This window comes from Hypanus sabinus, chromosome 2 (assembly GCF_030144855.1).
Source record: "Hypanus sabinus isolate sHypSab1 chromosome 2, sHypSab1.hap1, whole genome shotgun sequence".
Taxonomy (NCBI): domain Eukaryota; kingdom Metazoa; phylum Chordata; class Chondrichthyes; order Myliobatiformes; family Dasyatidae; genus Hypanus; species Hypanus sabinus.
Window position 1 is genome coordinate 208,650,660 of NC_082707.1, and position 20,595 is coordinate 208,671,254.

At 42.8% G+C, this 20,595-nt stretch overlaps 1 protein-coding gene across 1 annotated transcript in view; it reads right to left on the reverse strand.

Moving 5' to 3' along the window:
• The window catches only part of LOC132390105 (protein unc-79 homolog), a 625,175-nt gene that overhangs the window by 330,823 nt on the left and 273,757 nt on the right, over positions 1 to 20,595 (reverse strand). The window contains exons 34-38 of the mRNA XM_059962702.1: positions 12,632 to 12,772; positions 11,661 to 11,699; positions 1,711 to 1,823; positions 1,319 to 1,404; positions 180 to 353 (exon numbers count right to left, since the gene is read on the reverse strand). Of these exons, the coding sequence (XP_059818685.1) occupies positions 180 to 353; positions 1,319 to 1,404; positions 1,711 to 1,823; positions 11,661 to 11,699; positions 12,632 to 12,772 (553 nt within the window). The remainder of the gene's footprint in view (positions 1 to 179; positions 354 to 1,318; positions 1,405 to 1,710; positions 1,824 to 11,660; positions 11,700 to 12,631; positions 12,773 to 20,595) is intronic.

Genomic DNA, 20,595 nt, shown 5'->3' on the forward strand with positions numbered 1-20,595 from the left:
AGTTTTGGGCTGAGTGAAATGTCGACTGCTCATTCACTTCCACTGATGGTGCCCTGACCAGTTAAGTTCCTCCAGCATTTTGTGTGCTCTGGATTTCCAGCATCTGCAAAATCTCTCATGTTTCTGAAGTACACTTGTTATTTCTCCTGAATGGCAACCAATCCCAAAATTATTCCTACCTTCAGAGGCAATATGCATGGCAGCTTGGCCAGAAATGTTTGAAAGTGATTGCAGATTGTAGTCCACAGATTGTTTGGTAAATCCATTGGTAAAGCTTCCATGTAAGTAGCTATGTTATCCAAACAGCGAAGCATGGCTCCCCCTGCTGGTAAATTCTTCTTGTTGTTTAAACCCTGTGTCGTGTTTGCATCACAAAGTAACAACACAAAAAGTTAAGATGCTTAATTAATATTTTCCATATTTAGCTTGCAATAATATTCTAAAAAAATAGAAGAGTACAGGAACACGCCTCTTTGCCCACAATGCTGTGCTGAACCAGTTAGATTAATAATCAAACTGTGAACTAAACTAATCCTTTCTGCGTGCACAATCCTTCCATTTTCCTCACATTGATGTGCCTATCTAACCATCTCTTAAAAGTCCCAAATGTCTCTGCCTTTACCACCACCCCAGGCAGTGCAATTCAGGCACCCACCCACTCTGTGTTAAAAAAATCCTGTCCTTCACATCTCGTTTGAAATTAACCCTTCTTGCCTTAAATGCACGCCCTTTGGTACTAGACATTTCAACCCTGGGAAAAAGATGCTGTCTCTGACTCAACCTGTGGCTCTCATAATCTTATAAACCTCTATCAGATCTCCCCTCAGCCTCTGCTTCTCCAGAGAAAATAACCCAAGTTTGTCTAATGTCTCATTATAGCACATGCTCTCTTATCCAGGCTGCACCCTTTCCAAAGCCTCGACATCCTTCCTATAACAGGGTAACAGAACAGTATGCAATACTCCAAGTGGTAAATCTGTGGAGCTTGTTGCCACAAGCAGCTATGGAGGCCAAGTCTTTATGTATATTTAAGGCAGAGGTTGACAGATTCTTGATTGGTCAGGGTATGAAGGGAAACTGGCGGTGGAAAGGAGGAGATTAGGGCTGAGAGGAAAATTGGAATTGCTATGATGAAATGGTGGAGCAGACTCGATGGGCCAAATGGCCTAATTCTGCTCCTATAGCTTATGGTCTTAAGTGGCTGAACTCGAGTTTTATGCAACTCCATCATAACTAGATAAATGGATCACATTTATTTCTATTGCAGAACATTATTTAAAAATGCTATTGAGCAAGTTCTTTCTATGTCATGCATTACCTCCAGGAGCTGATTCAATGCTGCCACTGAACTCAACTCATTGAAGTCCATCAAAGACGAGGCCAAAGTTCGAAGGAAGCTTCCATCTAAATCAAAATCAGAATCAGGTTTAATATCGCTGGCATATGTCATGAATTTTATTAGTTTGCAGCATCGGTACATTGCAATACATAATAATTTAAAAATGACAAATTACAATGACTACATTATTAAATGACATGAGTGTATAATTTATATCCAAGTAAGAGTTAAATTATAGAAGTAATGCATAAAGAAAGCATTAAAATGTGAAACCTGTGATTATTTCTAAGCTTAATGAACAGTAAATGTTAGTATTTATTACCAAAATATTATTGTTAACATTTTGCAATTCATATTTGGAAAAATAATACCTTTGATGTTGCTTTGAAATAGCTGAGGAAGAATACTGTTGGGAGCTAGCTGATGAAAGGTGCAACGGAGAAACTGCTTTGCCACACCAGCAGTGTTGCCAGGAATCAACATGCTTCAAGAAAAATGTGCACATTGTTAAAAATTTATTCAAAAAGTTGGAAGTTCCATCATTTACAAGGATATGTAATGGAAACTATCAATTTTTGAGCTGCTAATATAATATTAAGACTATAATTCCAAAAAGTAACAGCATGTTAATGAAAAGCGAAATCTTTTCACACTGCACACAGAACATTAACTATATAGAATACATTAGTCTGAGGTTCAATCATCTATGCTAAGTTAGCGGATAGTGGCAGTAGATGTGCATCAGGAGCTCAGCAAGTCTTCAACTATCCCAAAAGCCAGAGTTCCAAGATCTAAGATCTGTATTGGGACTGGTTAGAGGAGGGGCTACGTAACAGACACCCTGATAACCATTAAGATTATTTAACCTGTATTTAATAGGCATTGTATAAAGAGCCCCTCCAAAAGCAAGGAAATTCAAGTTCCTTCTCACAACCCTACTTATGCAATCAATGATTCCCTCTGCAAATGGATAAGGGGTGAACTCTGAGGGACATAGGTCTACAATCTCATTATAATAGAGGCTGGACAAACTTGTGTTGTTTTCTCCAGAGCAGAGGCTGAGGGGGAAATCTGATAGACGTTTATAAGATTATGAAAGGCATAGATAGGGTAGACAGACAGCATCTTTTCCTCAAGTTGAAATTATTTTGACACAGAGTGATAGTTGCCTAGAATGAGTTGCCTGTGGTGGTGGTAGAAGCTGATACAACAGGGACTTTTAGGAGGCATTTAGATAGGCACATGGAGGTGAGGAAAATGGAGGGATATAGAAACATCATCATGGCTTGGCTTCGCAAACAAAGATTTAGGAAGGGGTCTGCCAACGTCTGCTGCAGGCTCGCTGGTGGCTGACGAGGACAATACGGGACAGGCAGACCCGGCTGCAGCGGCTGCAAGGGAAGATCTGTTCTGGGTTTGGTGCCGCTGTGTCACCGTTCTTCCTCCTTCTCCTTTCGTTCTCAAGGCCAGCCCCACATGCGTTCTCGAAGGAGGAGACAAACTGGTGAATGGTGTGTCGCCAGACCTCGCGATTGGAGGCTAGAGTAGACCACTGACGATGGTCAATGTGACAGGTACCAAGGGATTTCTTCAGAGAGTCCTTGTACCTCGTCTTCGGTGCTCCCCTGTCACGGTGGTCAGTGGAGAGTTCACCATACAGCACAATCACGAGCAGGCAATGATCCTCCATCCTGGAGACGGGCCCTGCCCAGTGCAGCTGCATCTTCAACAGCACGGCCTCGATGCTGGTGACCTCCGCCTGTTCGAGGACTTCAGTGTTGGTGACGGTAGGTGACCCACGACTCAGAGCCGTACAGGAGGGTGGTCAGTACAACGGCTCAGCACATGCCGATCTTTGAGCCTTTCTTCTGATGCCTGTTGTTCCAGACTCTTTATACAGCCTGCCGAATGCACGGTTTGCCTTTGCCAGTCTGTTGTCAATCTCTTTGTCGATCTTGGCATCTGATGAGATGGTGCACCCCAGGTAGCTGAACTGGTGGGCTGTCTTCAGCTCTGCCTTGCCGATGGTGATGCGGGGAGGGTGGTCATCTTCCTGAGGTGCGTGCGGATGGAGAACTTCTGTCTTCTTCAAGCTGACTTCCAGTCTGAAGAGCTCGGCAGCCTCTGCAAAGCAGGATGTTGTACGCTGCAGGGCTGTCTCTGTGTGGGCAACAAGGGCAGCATCGTCGGCAAAGAGGAGCTCTCAGATGAGTTACTCCAATGTCTTGGTGTGGGACTGTAGTCGCCTCAGGTTGAACAGGCTGCCATCGGTGCTGTATCGGATGTAGACACCGTCCGCATCATCAAGGTCTTCTGTGGTTCTTTCGAGCATCATGCTGAAGAAGATGGTGAAAAGAGTCGGTGCAAGGACTCAGCCTAGAAAAATAGAAAACCTACAGCACAAATCAGGCCCTTCAGCCCACAAAGCTGTGCCAAACATGTCCCTACCTTACAACTACCTAGGCTTTACCTATAGCCCTCTATTTTCCTAAGCTCCATGTACCTATCCAGGAGTCTCTTAAAAGACTCTATCATTTCCGCCTCCATCACCGCCACCGGCAGCCCATTCCACGCACTCACCACCTTCTGAATAAACAACTTACCCCTGACATCTCCTCTCTACCTCCTGTATGGACATTGTGTGGGCAGGCAGAAAGAATTACTTTAATTGGCTATTGATTACTAATTTAATTAGTTTGGGATAACATTGTGGGCTGAAAGGACACTTGCTGTGCGGTACCGTTCTTTGCTCAGTGTAATCCAAAGTCAATTTACACTCAGAAGAGCCATTCCCGATACAGTAATCCAAAAGTAGAAAATAAAGTTTGTAAATAGCACTGAGGAAAGGATATATTAAGGGAGCCTCACCCCGTGGTGAGGAACTATGATGAATGAAATTCCATCTTTTATGCCAAAATATGATCTCAATTGCCAGAGCTGGATTTTTATAATCTAACATAGAGGTGAGCAGGACCTCGATTCATTACTAGTACACGATCTTCGACTGCTTCAACAGTCCCTCGGAACTTCAGTGTACTCTCAGCTGACTCATCAAAGACCAGAATCTGGACTGGAGAGCTGAATGCAAAGTTGGTCAAAAACATCAATTGTACTCATTTCCTAGATGATGCCTAGACTGCTGAGTTCCTCCAGCATTTTGTGTGTGAGTTAAATATGTCCCTCGATCTGGATACGCTTTTTAAACTGTTTCTGAGTCGTTTGATCAGGGCAATCAATAGGGAATGGGGTATTTAAATGAATTGATCAGGGCAATCGATGTGGAATGGGCTGTTTGATCAGGCTGATCGATGAGGACTGATCAGTTTGATCAGGGTGATCGATGTGGACTGGGCTGTTTGATCAGTTTGATCAGGATGATCGATGTGTACTGGGCTGTTTGATCAGTTTGATCAGGATGATCGATGTGGACTGGGCTGTTTGATCAGTATGATCAGGGTGATCGATGTGTACTGGGCTGTTTGATCAGTTTGATCAGGGCGATCGAGGTGGACTGGGCTGTTTGATCAGTTTGATCGATGTGGACTGGGCTGTTTGATCAGTTTGATCAGGATGATCGATGTGGACTGGGCTGTTTGATCAGTTTGATCAGGGTGATCGATGTGAACTGGGCTGTTTGATCAGTTTGATCAGGGTGATCGATGTGGACTGGGCTGTTTGATCAGTTTGATGAGGGTGATCGATGCGGACTGGGCTGTTTGATCAGTTTGATCAGGGTGATCGATGTGGACTGGGCTGTTTGATCAGGGTGATCGATGTGGACTGGGCAGTTTGATCTGTTTGATCAGGGTGATCAATGTGGACTGGGCAGTTTGATCTGTTTGATCAGGGTGATCGATGTGGACTGGGCTGTTTGATCAGTTTGATCAGGGTGATCGATGTGGACTGGGCTGTTTGATCAGGGTGATCGATGTGGACTGGACAGTTTGATCTGTTTGATCAGGGTGATCGATGTGGACTGGGCTGTTTCATCTGTTTGATCGATATGGACTGGGCTGTTTGATCAGTTTGATCAGGGTGATCAATGTGGACTGGGCTGTTTGATCAGTTTGATCGATGTGGACTGGACTGTTCAATCAGTTTGATCAGGGTGAGCAATGTGGACTGGGCTGTTTGATCAGTTTGATCAGGGTGATCGATGTGGACTGGGCTGTTTCATCAGTTTGATCAGGATGATCGATGTGGACTGGGGAGTTTGATCAGTTTGATCAGGGTGATCTGTGAGGACTGGGTTGTTTCATCAGTTTGATCAGGGTGATCGATGTGGACTGGGCTGTCTGATCAGTTTGATCAGGGTGATCGATGTGGACTGGGCTGTTTCATCAGTTTGATCAGGGTGATCGATGTGGACTGGGCTGTTTGATCAGTTTGATCAGGGTAATCGATGTAGACTGGGCTGTTTGATCAGGGTGTTCGATATGGACTGGGCTGTTTGATGAGTTTGATGAGGGTGATCGATGTGAACTGGGCTGTTTGATCAGTTTGATCAGGGTGATCGATGTGGACTGGGCTGTTTGATCAGTTTGATGAGGGTGATCGATGCGGACTGGGCTGTTTGATCAGTTTGATCAGGGTGATCGATGTGGACTGGGCAGTTTGATCTGTTTGATCAGGGTGATCAATGTGGACTGGGCTGTTTGATCAGTTTGATCAGGGTGATCGATGTGGACTGGGCTGTTTGATCAGGGTGATCGATGTGGACTGGGCAGTTTGATCTGTTTGATCAGGGTGATCGATGTGGACTGGACTGTTTCATCTGTTTGATCGATATGGACCTGGCTGTTTGATCAGTTTGATCAGGGTGATCAATGTGGACTGGGCTGTTTGATCAGTTTGATCGATGTGGACTGGACTGTTCAATCAGTTTGATCAGGGTGATCGATGTGGACTGGGCTGTTTCATCAGTTTGATCAGGATGATCGATGTGGACTGTGGAGTTTGATAAGTTTGATCAGGGTGATCTATGAGGACTGGGTTGTTTCATCAGTTTGATCAGGATGATCGATGTGGACTGGGCTGTTTGATCAGTTTGATCAGGGTGATCGATGTGGACTGGGCTGTCTGATCAGTTTGATCAGGGTGATCGATGTGGACTGGGCTGTTTCATCAGTTTGATCAGTTTGATCGATGTGGACTGGGCTGTTTAATCAGGGTGATCAATGTGGACTGGGCTGTTTGATCAGTTTGATCAGGGTGATCGATGTGGACTGGGGAATTTGATCAGTTTCATCAGGGTGATCGATGAGGACTGGGCTTTTTGATCAGTTTGATCAGGGTGATCGATGTGGACTGGGCTGTTTGATCAGGGTGATCGATGTGGACTGGGCTGTTTGATCAGTTTGATCAGGGTGATCGATGTGGACTGGGCTGTTTGATCAGTTTGATCAGGGTGATCGATGTGGACTGGGCAGTTTCATCAGTTTGATCAGGGTAATCGATGTGGACTGGGCTGTTTGATCAGTTTGATCAGGGTGATCGATGTGGACTGGGCTGTTTGATCAGTTTGATCAGGGTAATCGATGTGGACTGGGCTGTTTGATCAGTTTGATCGATGTGGACTGGGCTGTTTGATCAGGGTGATCGATGTGGACTGGGCAGTTTGATCAGGGTGATCGATGTGGACTGGGCTGTTTGATGAGTTTGATGAGGGTGATCGATGTGAACTGGGCTGTTTGATCAGTTTGATCAGGGTGATCGATGTTGACTGGGCTGTTTGATCAGTTTGATCAGGGTGATCGATGCGGACTGGGCTGTTTGATCAGTTTGATGAGGGTGATCGATGAGGACTGGGCTGCTTGATCAGTTTGATCAGGATGATCGATGTGGACTGGGCTGTTTGCACAGTTTGATCAGGGTGATCGATGAGGACTGGGCTGTTTGATCAGTTAGATCAGGTTCATCGATGTGGACTGGGCTGTTTGATCAGTTTGATCGATGTGGACTGGGCTGTTTGATCAGGGTGATCGATGTGGACTGGGCTGTTTGATCAGTTTGATCAGTGTAATCGATGTGGACTGGGCTGTTTGATCAGTTTGATCAGTGTAATCGATGTGGACTGGGCTGTTTGATCAGGGTGATCGATGTGGACTGGGCTGTTTGATCAGTTTGATCAGTGTAATCGATGTGGACTGGGCTGTTTCATCAGTTTGATCAGGGCGATCGAGGTGGACTGGGGAGTTTGATCAGTTTGATCAGGGTGATCGATGTTCACTGGGCTGTTTGATCAGTTTGATCAGGGTGATCGAGGTGGACTGGGCTGTTTCATCAGTTTGATCAGGGTGATCGATGTGGACTGGGCTGTTTGATCCGTTTGATCAGGGTGATCGATGTGGACTGGGCTGTTTGATCCGTTTGATCAGGGTGATCGATGTGGACTGGGCTGTTTGATCAGTTTGATCAGGGTGATCGATGTGGACTGGGCTGTCTGATCAGTTTGATCAGGGTGATCGATGTGGACTGGGCTGTTTCATCAGTTTGATCAGTTTGATCGATGTGGACTGGACTGTTTAATCAGGATGATCAATGTGGACTGGGCTGTTTGATCAGTTTGATCAGGGTGATCGATGTGGACTGGGGAATTTGATCAGTTTCATCAGGGTGATCGATGAGGACTGGGCTTTTTGATCAGTTTGATCAGGGTGATCGATGTGGACTGGGCTGTTTGATCAGGGTGATCGATGTGGACTGGGCTGTTTGATCAGTTTGATCAGGGTGATCGATGTGGACTGGGCAGTTTGATCAGTTTGATCAGGGTAATCGATGTGGACTGGGCTGTTTGATCAGTTTGATCAGGGTGATCGATGTGGACTGGGCTGTTTGATCAGTTTGATCAGGGTAATCGATGTAGACAGGGCTGTTTGATCAGGGTGATCGATGTGGACTGGGCTGTTTGATGAGTTTGATGAGGGTGATCGATGTGAACTGGGCTGTTTGATCAGTTTGATCAGGGTGATCGATGTTGACTGGGCTGTTTGATCAGTTTGATCAGGGTGATCGATGCGGACTGGGCTGTTTGATCAGTTTGATGAGGGTGATCGATGAGGACTGGGCTGTTTGATCAGTTTGATCAGGATGATCGATGTGGACTGGGCTGTTTGCACAGTTTGATCAGGGTGATCGATGAGGACTGGGCTGTTTGATCAGTTAGATCAGGTTCATCGATGTGGACTGGGCTGTTTGATCAGTTTGATCGATGTGGACTGGGCTGTTTGATCAGGGTGATCGATGTGGACTGGGCTGTTTGATCAGTTTGATCAGTGTAATCGATGTGGACTGGGCTGTTTGATCAGTTTGATCAGTGTAATCGATGTGGACTGGGCTGTTTGATCAGGGTGATCGATGTGGACTGGGCTGTTTGATCAGTTTGATCAGTGTAATCGATGTGGACTGGGCTGTTTCATCAGTTTGATCAGGGCGATCGAGGTGGACTGGGGAGTTTGATCAGTTTGATCAGGGTGATCGATGTTCACTGGGCTGTTTGATCAGTTTGATCAGGGTGATCGAGGTGGACTGGACTGTTTCATCAGTTTGATCAGGGTGATCGATGTGGACTGGGCTGTTTGATCCGTTTGATCAGGGTGATCGATGTGGACTGGGCTGTTTGATCCGTTTGATCAGGGTGATCGATGTGGACTGGGCTGTTTGATCAGTTTGATCAGGGTGTTCGATGTGGACTGGGCTGTTTGATCAGTTTGATCAGGGTGATCGATGTGGACTGGGCTGTTTGATCAGGGTGATCGATGTGAACTGGGCTGTTTGATCAGTTTGATCAGGGTGATTGAGGTGGACTGGGCTGTTTGATCAGTTTGATCAGGGTGATCGATGTGGACTGGGCTGTTTGATCAGGGTGTTCGATGTGGACTGGGCTGTTTGATCAGGGTGATCGATGTGGACTGGGCTGTTTGATCAGTTTGATCAGGGTGATCGATGTGGACTGGGCTGTTTGATCAGTTTGATCAGGGTGATCGATGTGGACTGGGCTGTCTGATCAGGGTGATCGATGTGAACTGGGCTGTTTGATCAGGGTGATCAATGTGGACCGGGCTGTTTGATCAGTTTGAAATGGCCGATCAATGGGGACTGAGGTGTTTAAACGGTTTGATCACGGGTTTCAGAATAAAGGTAAGAAGGAATATTTTAGCCAGAGAATGGTGAACCAGTCGAATGCTCTGCCAGACTGTTGGGCTTGCCAAGTCCATGGGTATATTTAAGGCAGAAGTTGACAATTTTCTGATCGGTCAGGGCATCAATGTCAAAGAATATGGTGAGAGAGCAGGTGCTTGGGGTTAAGTCGGATTGGGGATCAGCCATGATTGAGTGGTGGAGCAGATTCGATGGGCTAAATAGCCTAATTCTGCTGCTCTGTCTTATGGACCGATTAACTTACTGCAGTACATGTTTGGACTGTGGGAGGATACCAGAGCACCTGAAGGAAACCCACATGCATCCAGGAAGAACATACAAACGTTATTACAAAGGTCACTGGAAGTGAACTCTGAACTCAGTAACACAAGCTGTAATAGCAACATGGAAATATCAGTCACACAGTCACCCTGGGCCTCTGCACTAGTTATGTAGCTGACGAAAGCAGCACATTAGATATGGCAGCACAGTATAGCTGACGAAGTGAAAACCAAAGGTCACAATCTGACTGCTCTCTTAGCTCTTAGAGAGATACAGAGGCTGCTTAAGATACAAAATAAATAGAGGAAATTGTGACTGAACAGCCCTTTTCTAGTCCAGCCACAAAGTCTCATTTGGATTAAGGTCTGGACTCTGATTTGGCTGCTCCAGGACATTAACTTTGTCATTTTTAAGCCATTCCTGTGTAGCTTTGGCTTTATGCTTGGGTTCATTGTCATACTGGGAGACAAATCTTCATCCATATCACAATTCTTTAGCAGCCAGCATCAGGTTTTCCTCCAGGATTTCCCTGTATTTTGCTGCATTCATTTTACCCTCTACCTTCACAAACCTTCCAGGGCCTGCTGCACTGAAGCATCCCCACAGCACGATGCAGACACCACCATACTTCACGGTAGGGATGGCATGTTTTTGATGATGTGTGTTGTTTGCCTTATGCCAAACACAGCATTTAGTCTGATGGCCAAAAAGCTCAATTTTTCTTACATCAGACCATAAAACCTCTTCCAGCTGACTTCAGAGTCTCCCACATGCCTTCTGGCAAACTCTGTTGTATTTCTTGTGAGTTTCTTTTTCAACAGTGGCTTTCTCTTTTCCACGCTCCCATAAAGCTGCGACTGGTGAAGCACCAGGCAACAGTTGTTGTATGCACAGTCTCTCCCATCTCAGCCACTGAAACTTGGAACTCCTCCAGAGTTGTCAAAGGTCTCTTGGTGGCCTCCCTCACTCGTCCCCTTCTTCCACTGTCACTAGTGTTTTTGAGGACAGACTGTACTAGTTAGATTTACATCTATGTCATATTCTTTCCATTTCTTAACTGTATTCCAAGGGATATTAAGTATTTTGGAAATTTTCTCGTATCCACCTCCTGACTTGTGCTTTTCAATAACCTTTTCACAGAGTTGCTTGGAGTGCTCTTTTGTCTTCATGGTGTAGTTTTTGCCAGGATACTGACTCACCAGCAGTTGAACCTTCCAGATACAGGTGTATTTTTATTACAATCAATTGAAACACCTTGACTGCACACAGGTCTCCAAAACAGATCTCCATTTAACTAATTATGTGACTCCTAAAACCAATTTTCTATGCCAGTGATGATTTGGTGTGTCATATTAAAGGCAATGAAAACTTATTCAATCAATTATTTTGAGTTTTCTATTTGTAATTAATTCAGATCACTTTGCAGAGATCTGTTTTCACTTTGACATGAGTCTTTTTCCTGTTGGGCAGTGTCAAAAAAACGTCAAATGAAATCCATTGTGATTCAATGTTTTAAAAAAATAGAACATAAAAACTTCCAAATGGGGTGAATAGTTTTTTTTCTGCTGGCGGTTTGATGTTTATCTTTAGAAGCTTTTAGAGTGACGCATGGCTCTGAGGTTGAACACCTCATGGGTCTTTTCTCCCCCTCACTTTTTTCTTGCTTTTGTAGGTTTTTTTTCTTTTCTTCTCTTTTTTTGTGTCACCATATTTTTCAATCTTTAATATAGTTTTTTTCTCTTTTGAGACATTGTAAGTGTTACTTACTTTGATGTACTCTTGTATTTTGGATAACAATAATAAAAAGATTTGAAAAGAAAGAATACTTTTCATAGGCACTGTAAATCAATAAGCAATAAATATCAAGGACATGAGATGAAGAGCAAATTCTTGTAAATACCTTTCTGCCTGGCCAGAAAAAAGACTGCTGGATGCTAGTCTGAAATGAAAAAAATGAGAAGTTACTTAATGAACTGATTATTAATTTAACTGAGTCATTAATGTTTTTTGTCTAGAAGACATGAATTCAGATAAAATGCTGGAGAATAGCAACAGCGCTGTTTTGCTAAAATTTCACCAATACAACTAACATTGAATGTATTTTAAATGAGATGGGTAATGAAGATGTCCTAATGATTGTAGATCAAATTTGAAGACAGAATTTAATATTAATGGTAAGACTCCTGGCGGTGTGGAGGATCTGAGAGATCTTGGGGTGCATGTACGGCTCTCAAAGCTGCTGCGCAGATAGACAGTGTTGTTGAAGACATGGTGTATTAGCATTCATCAACCGTGGTTTTGAGTTCAAGAGCCATGAGGCAATGTTACAGCTATATAATCGACCTTGGTCAGACCCCACTTGGAGTACTGGAGGGATTGGGATACTATAGAGAGAGTGCAAAGGAGATTTACAAGGATGTTGCCTGGATTGGAGGGTGTACCTTAGGTTGAATGAACTTGGTCTTTTCTCCGTAGAGCGATGGAGGATGAGAGGTGACCTGATAGTGGTGTATGAGATGATGAGGGGCATCAATTGTGTGGATAGCCCAAGACTTCTTCCCAAGGCTGAAATGGCTAAAACTACAGGGCATGGTTTTAAGGTGCTTGGAAACAGGTACTGTGGGGATGTCAGGGTTAAGTTTTTCACACAGAGAGTGGTGGGTGCGTGGAATACACTGCCAGCAGCAGTGGTGGAAGCGGATACTTTAGGGTCTTTTAAGAGCCTCTTTGATAGGTACATGGAGCTTAGTAAAATAGAGGGCTATGTGCTAGGGAAATTCTAGGCAGTTTCTAGAGTAGGTTACGTGGTTGGCACAACATTGTGGGCCAAAGGGCCTGTGATGTGCTATGTTCTATGGATGTTCTTATTACCTTCCTACGGACTGCAGTATATCTAGCAGTAAAGGGGCTGCTAAGTCTGGACTCAAATGAGTGAACGTCGAAAGAACTACAATAGCCAGTCCCAATGTTTCTTCATCGTATTCTTCAAGAATAGCTCCACAGTCAAGACATCTGTGCAAAAGAATAAAGTATTAAAACAGTTCATGCTTTGAAGCACAGGTATCAGAATCAGGTTTAATATCACTAGCATATGTTGTGAAATTTGTTTTGCAGCAGCAGTATACCGCCATACATAATAAAAAAAATAAACTATAGGTTACAATAAGAAATATATATTAAAATTGAAGTAAGTAGTGCAAAAAGAGAGCAAGTAGAACACTGAAGTAGTGTACGTGGGTTCCTTAGCCAGAGGGTGGTGAATGTGTGGAATCTGTTGTCACAGGTGACTGTGGAGGCCAAGTCATTAGGTGTACTTAAGGCAGAGATTGATAGATTCTTGATTAGTCAGAACATGAAGGGATAAGGGGAGAAGGCAGGAAATTCGGGCTGAGAGGGAAAATGCATCAGCCATGATCAAATGGCAGAGTAGAGTCAATTGGCCTCATTCTACTTCTACACCCTATGGTCTTATTGCCCATTCAGAAATCTGATGGCGGCGGCAGAGAAGCTGTTCCTAAAAAGTTGAGTGTGCATTTTGGTTTTACAATCTCATTGCTTGTAAATTCAAATGGAAGTCTATAAAATTGATAAAGCTGGAATTCAAATAATTGAATTTATTCACAGTTCCCACATGTGAAACATCAAGATTTAGTCTCTACCAGCACACAACACAGTTGTGATGCTGCTGCACAAGCTCTAGTCAGCCGCTTTCAAACTTTACCTCCAATACTGTCTGTGTTGGGTTTGCACAAAGCTAGGCAGCTTGTAACTGTAGGCACTCAAATTTCTGTTCACATCTTAAAGACATGCAGGATGATATATTAATTGGCCACTATACATTGCTTCTGATATATATTAGAGCTGGAATCTAGCAGCAGTTGAAGAGAATGTAGAGAGAATAAATTGGGATTAACATCAGAATCAGATCTAATATCAGTGGCATATGCTATGAAATTTGTTGTTTTGCAGCAGCAGTACATTGCAATACACTATAAAAACAATAAATTACAATAACAAATATATATTTTAAAAGTAAATTAAGTAGTGCAAAAAGAAAACAAAAAAAAGGTGAGGCAGTGGCAACCCTTTGCACGCTGCTCTGCTGAAAATCGTCAAATATTAGCGTGCCGCTATTACAGCTTGGGGTGTCAGAGTTCAGAGTTCAATTCCAGTGTCCTCTGTAAGGAATTTGTACATCCTCCCCATGGAAAATGTCCCCGCTACCTCTGGTTTCCTCCCACAGTCCAAAAATGTACCAGGTAAGCTAACTGGTTATTGTAAATTGTCCCGAGATTAGGTTAGGGTTAAATCAGGATTGTTGTAGTTGTGCGGTGTGGCTTGAAGGGCCAGCAGGGCCTATACCTTGCTGTATTGCTATAAAAAACAAATAAAATATTCCCATGTAGAACTACTACCTCTGAATGTAAATGGATGCTTGATGATCAACATCAATCTGGCAGTCTTATGGGGTGAGTAACTATGAAAACTGCCAAATATTTGTATCTATTTCAAAATGCTGGAATAGTTCGACTCAGTCATCATGAATAAAGTCTCTGTGTTCCGTGTTTTTATCCCCAGAGCCACAGTAAGAAACTGGCTCCCCAGGGGAACAATGCAATTTTACTCCTTTGCTCCTGGACTTGTTCAGATACTCTACAAGATTGAAATGTGTTCATTGGCACAAAACTGGGACATTTGTCACAATACTCAATTATCATGCAATTGAAACAACCAGAGAATTTGCCTCTTCAATCATTAAACACAGGAGCAGAATTAGGGCTCTCGCCCATCGAGTCTGCTCTGCCATTACATCATGGCTGGTTTATTTTCTCTCTCAACCCCATTCTCCTGCCTTCTCCTTGTAACCTTTGCTGCCCTGACTAAGATCCTATCATCCTCTGCTTTAAATATACTCGATGACTTGGCCTCCACAGCCATCCATAGCAATGAATTCCACAGATTCATCATCCTCTAACTCAAGAAATTCTTCCTCATGTCTGTTCTAAATGGTTGCCCGTCTATTCTGAGGCTGTGCCCACTAGTCCAAGACTGCCCTGCTTTAGGAAACATCCTCTCCACATCCGATGCTAACCAGACCAAGGAAAGAAGTGGCAACTTTATTCATCTGTACGGACATTCCTAGACCTGTAGATTAGATGGGAAAAGAGATGGCATATGATTATCGCTTGCTTTGAATTTGAATTACTTTTATTTTAAAAATTATCAATTATTCAAAGAAATGTTAGAGATTGCAAATGCCTTTAATCAGAAATATACTGTAGGTGGCATGGTACCATTAGGGCTAGTGTAACACTTTACAGCACTAGCAATCAATGTTCAATTCCTGTCACTTTCTGCAAGGAGTTTCTTCCCACCATCACGTTTCCTCTGGGTGCTCTGATTTCCTCCCACATTGCAAAGTCGTACAGGTTAGGATTACCAAATTATGTGCATGCAATGTTGACGCCGGAATCATGGCGACACTTGCAGGCTGCCCAGTACATATTCTGACTGTCTTTATCTTTGACATAAACAACATAATATGTTTCAATGTCCATATGACCCTGAGACCCCATCATGGGAAACATCCTTTCCACATCTACTCTATCCAGGCCTTTCAACATCTGAAAGGTTTCAATTGAGATCGCCTCTCATCTTTCTGAATTCCAGCGAGTACAGACTCAGAGCCGTCCTTGTATGATAACCTTTTCATTCCTGGAATCATCCTTGTGAATCTCTTCTGAACCCTCTCCAATGCCAGTACATCTTCCTTAGATGAGGAGCAATACTCAAAGTGAGACCTCACTAGTGCCTTAAAAAGCCTTAGCATCACATCCTTGCTCTTGTATTCTAAGCCTCTTGAAACGAATGCCAACATTGCATTTGCCTTCCTCACCACCTACTCGACCTGCAAGTTAACCTTTAGGAGTTCCTAAAAAACTCCTAAGGACTCCCAAGACCCTTTGCATCTCAATTTTTTTGGATTTTCTCCCCCATTAAAAAAATAATCTGCACATTTATTTTTTCTACTAAAGTGCATGACTATGCATTTTCCAACACTGCATTTCATTTGCCACTTTCTTGCCTATTCTCCTAATCTGTCTGAGTTCTTCTGCAGCCTACCTCTTTCCTTAACACCACCTGCCCCTCCACCAATCTTTGTATCATCTGCAAACTTGACAACAAAGCCATCTATTCCATCATCTAAATCATTGATATACAGCATAAAAAGAAGTGGTCCCAACATCGACCCGTGGAACACCACTAGTCACTGGCAGCCAATTAGATAAGGATTCTTTTAATCCTACTCACTGCCTCCAACCAATCCAGCCAAGCCCCTAACCTTATTAGCAACTTTCCTGTAATACCATGGGCTCTTAACTTGGTAGCAGCCTCATGTGTGGCACCTTGTCAAAGACCTTCCAAAAGTCCAAATATACAACATCCACTGCATCCCCTTAATCTATCTTACTTATAATCTCCTCAAAATATTCCATCAGATTTGTCAGGCAAGATTTCCCCGGAAGAAAACCCTGCTGACTTTGTCCTATCTTGTCCTGTGTCACCAAGTATTCCATAACTTCATCCTTAAAAATTGACTCCAACATCTTCCAAACCACTGAGATCAGGCTATCAGGTCTATAATTTCCTTTCTGTTGCCTTCCTCCTTTCTTGAAGAGTGGAGTGACATTTGCAACTTTCCAGTCCTCCAGAACCATGCCAGAGTCTTTCTAAATCTTTTTATTAATATTAATAATATGGACAAAATACAGATGATATATTGATAAAGAAATTACCAACATACACATTCCATTACATATGAAAAAAAAACATACATAATAGTTACAATATAAATGAGTTTACCAAGACATAAGCCATAAGATATATGTATGGACATAGTAAATCTAAATATTTCATAATGTATAATATAAAAAAAAACAGAAAAAAGAAAGAAAAAAAAACAAAAAAAAATTATATAATGCAGAACTAACTAATCTAATCTAATAACTATAGCTAATAAGTAATATAAAAGAAAAAAAAAACAAACAAAAGAGAAGGAAAAAAAAGTGGGCTGTTTATAATATCTCACAAAAATAAGTATTCATCAATGCCGTCACTTCCGGTCCTCTCAAAATCCATAAGCTAAAAGCTGGGAAATCAAATGTACTTGGCAAAGGGTCATATTACATCATATGAAAATGTTGAATAAATGGTCTCCATAACTTTTCAAATTTAATAGAAGTCTCAAAAGTACCACTTCTAATTTTTTCTAAATTTAAACATAACATAGTTTGAGAGAACCAATTAAATACAGTGGGAGGATCAATTTCTTTCCAATTCAACAATATAGATCTTCTAGCCATCAAAGTTAGAAATGCAATCATTCGACGGGCTGAAGAAGATAAATGCTGTGAATCTAACATTGGTAAACCAAAAATTGTGGTAATAGGATGAGGTTGTAAATCAATATTCAAAACCGCAGATATAATATCAAAAATATCTTTCCAATATTTCTCCAAAAATGAACACGACCAAAACATGTGAGTTAAAGACGCAATTTCAGAATGACATCTATCACAAATAGGACTTATATGAGAGTAAAAATGAGCTAATTTATCCTTGGACATATGGGCCCAAGAGTCTAATGATTTTTAGACAATAGACAATAGGTACAGAAGTAGACCATTCGGCCCTTCGAGCCTGCACCGCCATTTTGAGATCATGGCTGATCATCTACTATCAATACCCGGTTCCTGCCTTGTCCCCAGATCCTTTGATTCCCCTATCCATAAGATACCTATCTAGCTCCTTCTTGAAAGCATCCAGAGAATTGGCCTCCACTACCTTCCGAGGCAGTGCATTCCAGACCCCCACAACTCTCTGGGAGAAGAAGTTTTTCCTTAACTCTGTCCTAAATGACCTACCCCTTATTCTCAAACCATGCCCTCTGGTACTGGACTCTCCCAGCATCTGGAACATATTTCCTGTCTCTATCTTGTCCAATCCCTTAATGATCTTAAATGTTTCAATCAGATCCCCTCTCAATCTCCTTAATTCCAGCGTATACAAGCCCAGTCTCTCTAACCTCTCTACATAAGACAGTCCAGACATCCCAGGAATTAACCTTGTGAATCTACGCTGCACTTCCTCTGCAACCAGGATGTCCTTCCTTAACCCTGGAGACCAAAACTGTACACAATACTCCAGGTGTGGCCTCACCAGGGCTCTGTACAAATGCAAGAGGATTTCCTTGCTCTTGTACTCAATTCCCTTTGTAATAAAGGTGAACATTCCATTAGCCTTCTTCACTGCCTACTGCACTTGCTCATTCACCTTCAGTGACTGATGAACAAGGACTCCTAGATCTCTTTGTATTTCTCCCAGACCTAACTCTACACTGTTCAGATAATAATCTGCCTTCCTGTTCTTACTCCCAAAGTGGATAATCTCACACTTATTCACATTAAATGTCATTTGCCAAATATCTGCCCACTCACTCAGCCTATCCAAGTCACCCTGAATTCTCCTAACATCCTCATCACATGTCACACTGCCACCCAGCTTAGTATCATCAGCAAATTTGCTGATGTTATTCTCAATGCCTTCATCTAAATCATTGATGAAAATCGTAAAGAGCTGTGGTCCCAATACCGAGCCCTGTGGCACCCCACTAGTCACCACCTGCCATTCTGAGAAACACCCATTCACTGCTACCCTTTGCTTTCTATCTGCCAACCAGTTTTCTATCCATGTCAATGTCTCCCCCCCAATGCCATGAGCTTTAATTTTACCCACCAATCTCCTATGTGGGACCTTATCAAATGCCTTCTGAAAATCGAGGTACACTACATCCACTGGATCTCCCCCATCTAACTTCCTGGTTACATCCTCGAAAAACTCCAACAGATTAGTCAAGCATGATTTACCCTTGGTAAATCCATGCTGGCTCGGCCCAATCCTATCACTGTTATCTAGATATGCCACTATTTCATCCTTAATAATGGACTTTAGCATCTTTCCCACCACCGATGTCAGGCTGACAGGTCGATAGTTCTCGGTTTTCTCCCCCCCTCCTTTGTTAAAAAGTGGGATAACATTAGCCATTCTCCAATCCTCAGGAACTGATCCTGAATCTAAGGAACATTGGAAAATGATTACCAATGCATCCACAATTTCCAGGGCCACCTCCTTTAGTACCCTAGGGTGCACAGCATCTGGACCTAGGGATTTGTCAGCCTTCAGTCCCATCAGTTTTCTCATCACTGTTTCCTTCCGACTGTCAATCTGTTTCATTTTCTCTGTTACCCTATGTCCTTGGCCCATCCATACATCTGGGAGATTGCTTGTGTCTTCCTTAGTGAAGACAGATCTAAAGTACTTATTAAATTCTTCTGCCATTTCTCTGTTTCCCATAACAATTTCACCCAATTCATTCTTCAAGGGCCCAACATTGTTCTTAACTATCTTCTTTCTCTTCACAAACCAAAAAAAGCTTTTGCTATCTTCCTTTATATTCCTAGCTAGCTTGCGTTCGTACCTCATCTTTTCTCCCTATATTGTCTTTTTAGTTAAGTTCTGTTGTTCCTTAAAAACTTCCCAATCATCTGTCCTCCCACTCACCTTAGCTCTGTCATATTTCCTTTTTTTTAATGCTATGCAATCTCTGACTTCCTTTGACAACCACTGTGGCCCCTTTCCCCCCTTTGAATCCTTCCTCCTCTGGGGGATGAACTGATTTTGCACCTTGTGCATTATTCCCAAGAATACCTGCCTTTGCTGTTCCACTGTCTTTTTTGCTAGGATATCCGTCCAGTCAACTTTGGCCAGCTCCTCCCTCATGGCTCCATAGTTTCCCCTGTTCAACTGCAACACTGACACCTCCGAGCTGCCCTTATCCTTCTCAAATTGCAGATAAAAACATCATATTATGATCACTACCTCCTAATGGCTCCTTTACTGCAAGATCACTTATCAAATCCTGTTCATTACAAAACACTAAATCCAGAATAGTCTTGTCCCTGGTCGGTTCCCATACAAGCTGCTCCAAGAATGCATCCCTTCGGCACTCTACAAACTCCCTATCCTGGGGTCCAGCACCAACCTGATTGTCCCAGTTCACCTGCATGTTGAAATCCCCCATAACTACTGCGACATTACCTTTGCCACATGCCAATGTTAACTCCCTATTTTTGAAAGATCATTACTAATAACTCCACAATCTCTACCACTACCTCTTTCAGAACCCTAAGGGTGAAGTTTATCTGGTCCAGGTCACTTATGAGTTACTGCACTCACTTCTCTTTCTTCACACCCTTCAACACCAGGCACACTGCTAGTATCTTCCACAGTAAAGACTGATGCAAAATACTCATTTAGTTCATCTGCCATCGCCTTGCCCCCATTATTATTTCTCCAGCTTCATTTTCTAAAGGTCCTACATCCATTCTCATCTCTCTTTTACTTTCTTTTACATACTTGAAAAAACTTTTAGTATCCACTTAGATCCACTTGCTAGCTAGCTTGCTGGCTGTCATATTTCACCTTTTCCCTCCTAATGATTCTTTTAGTTGCTCACTGTAGGTTTGTAAAAGCTTCCCAATTCTCTCTCTTCCCACTATTTTTTGCATTGTTGTATGCCTTTTTTTTTATTTTACATTAGCATTGACTTCCCTTGCCTAGTTATGGTTGTACTATTTTACCATTTGAGTATTTCTTCATTTTTGGAATACACATATCCTGCACCTTCCTTACTTTTCCCAGAAACTCACACCATTGCTGCTCTGCTGTCATCCTTGCCAGTATCTCCTTCCAATTTACTTTGGCCAACTCCTCTC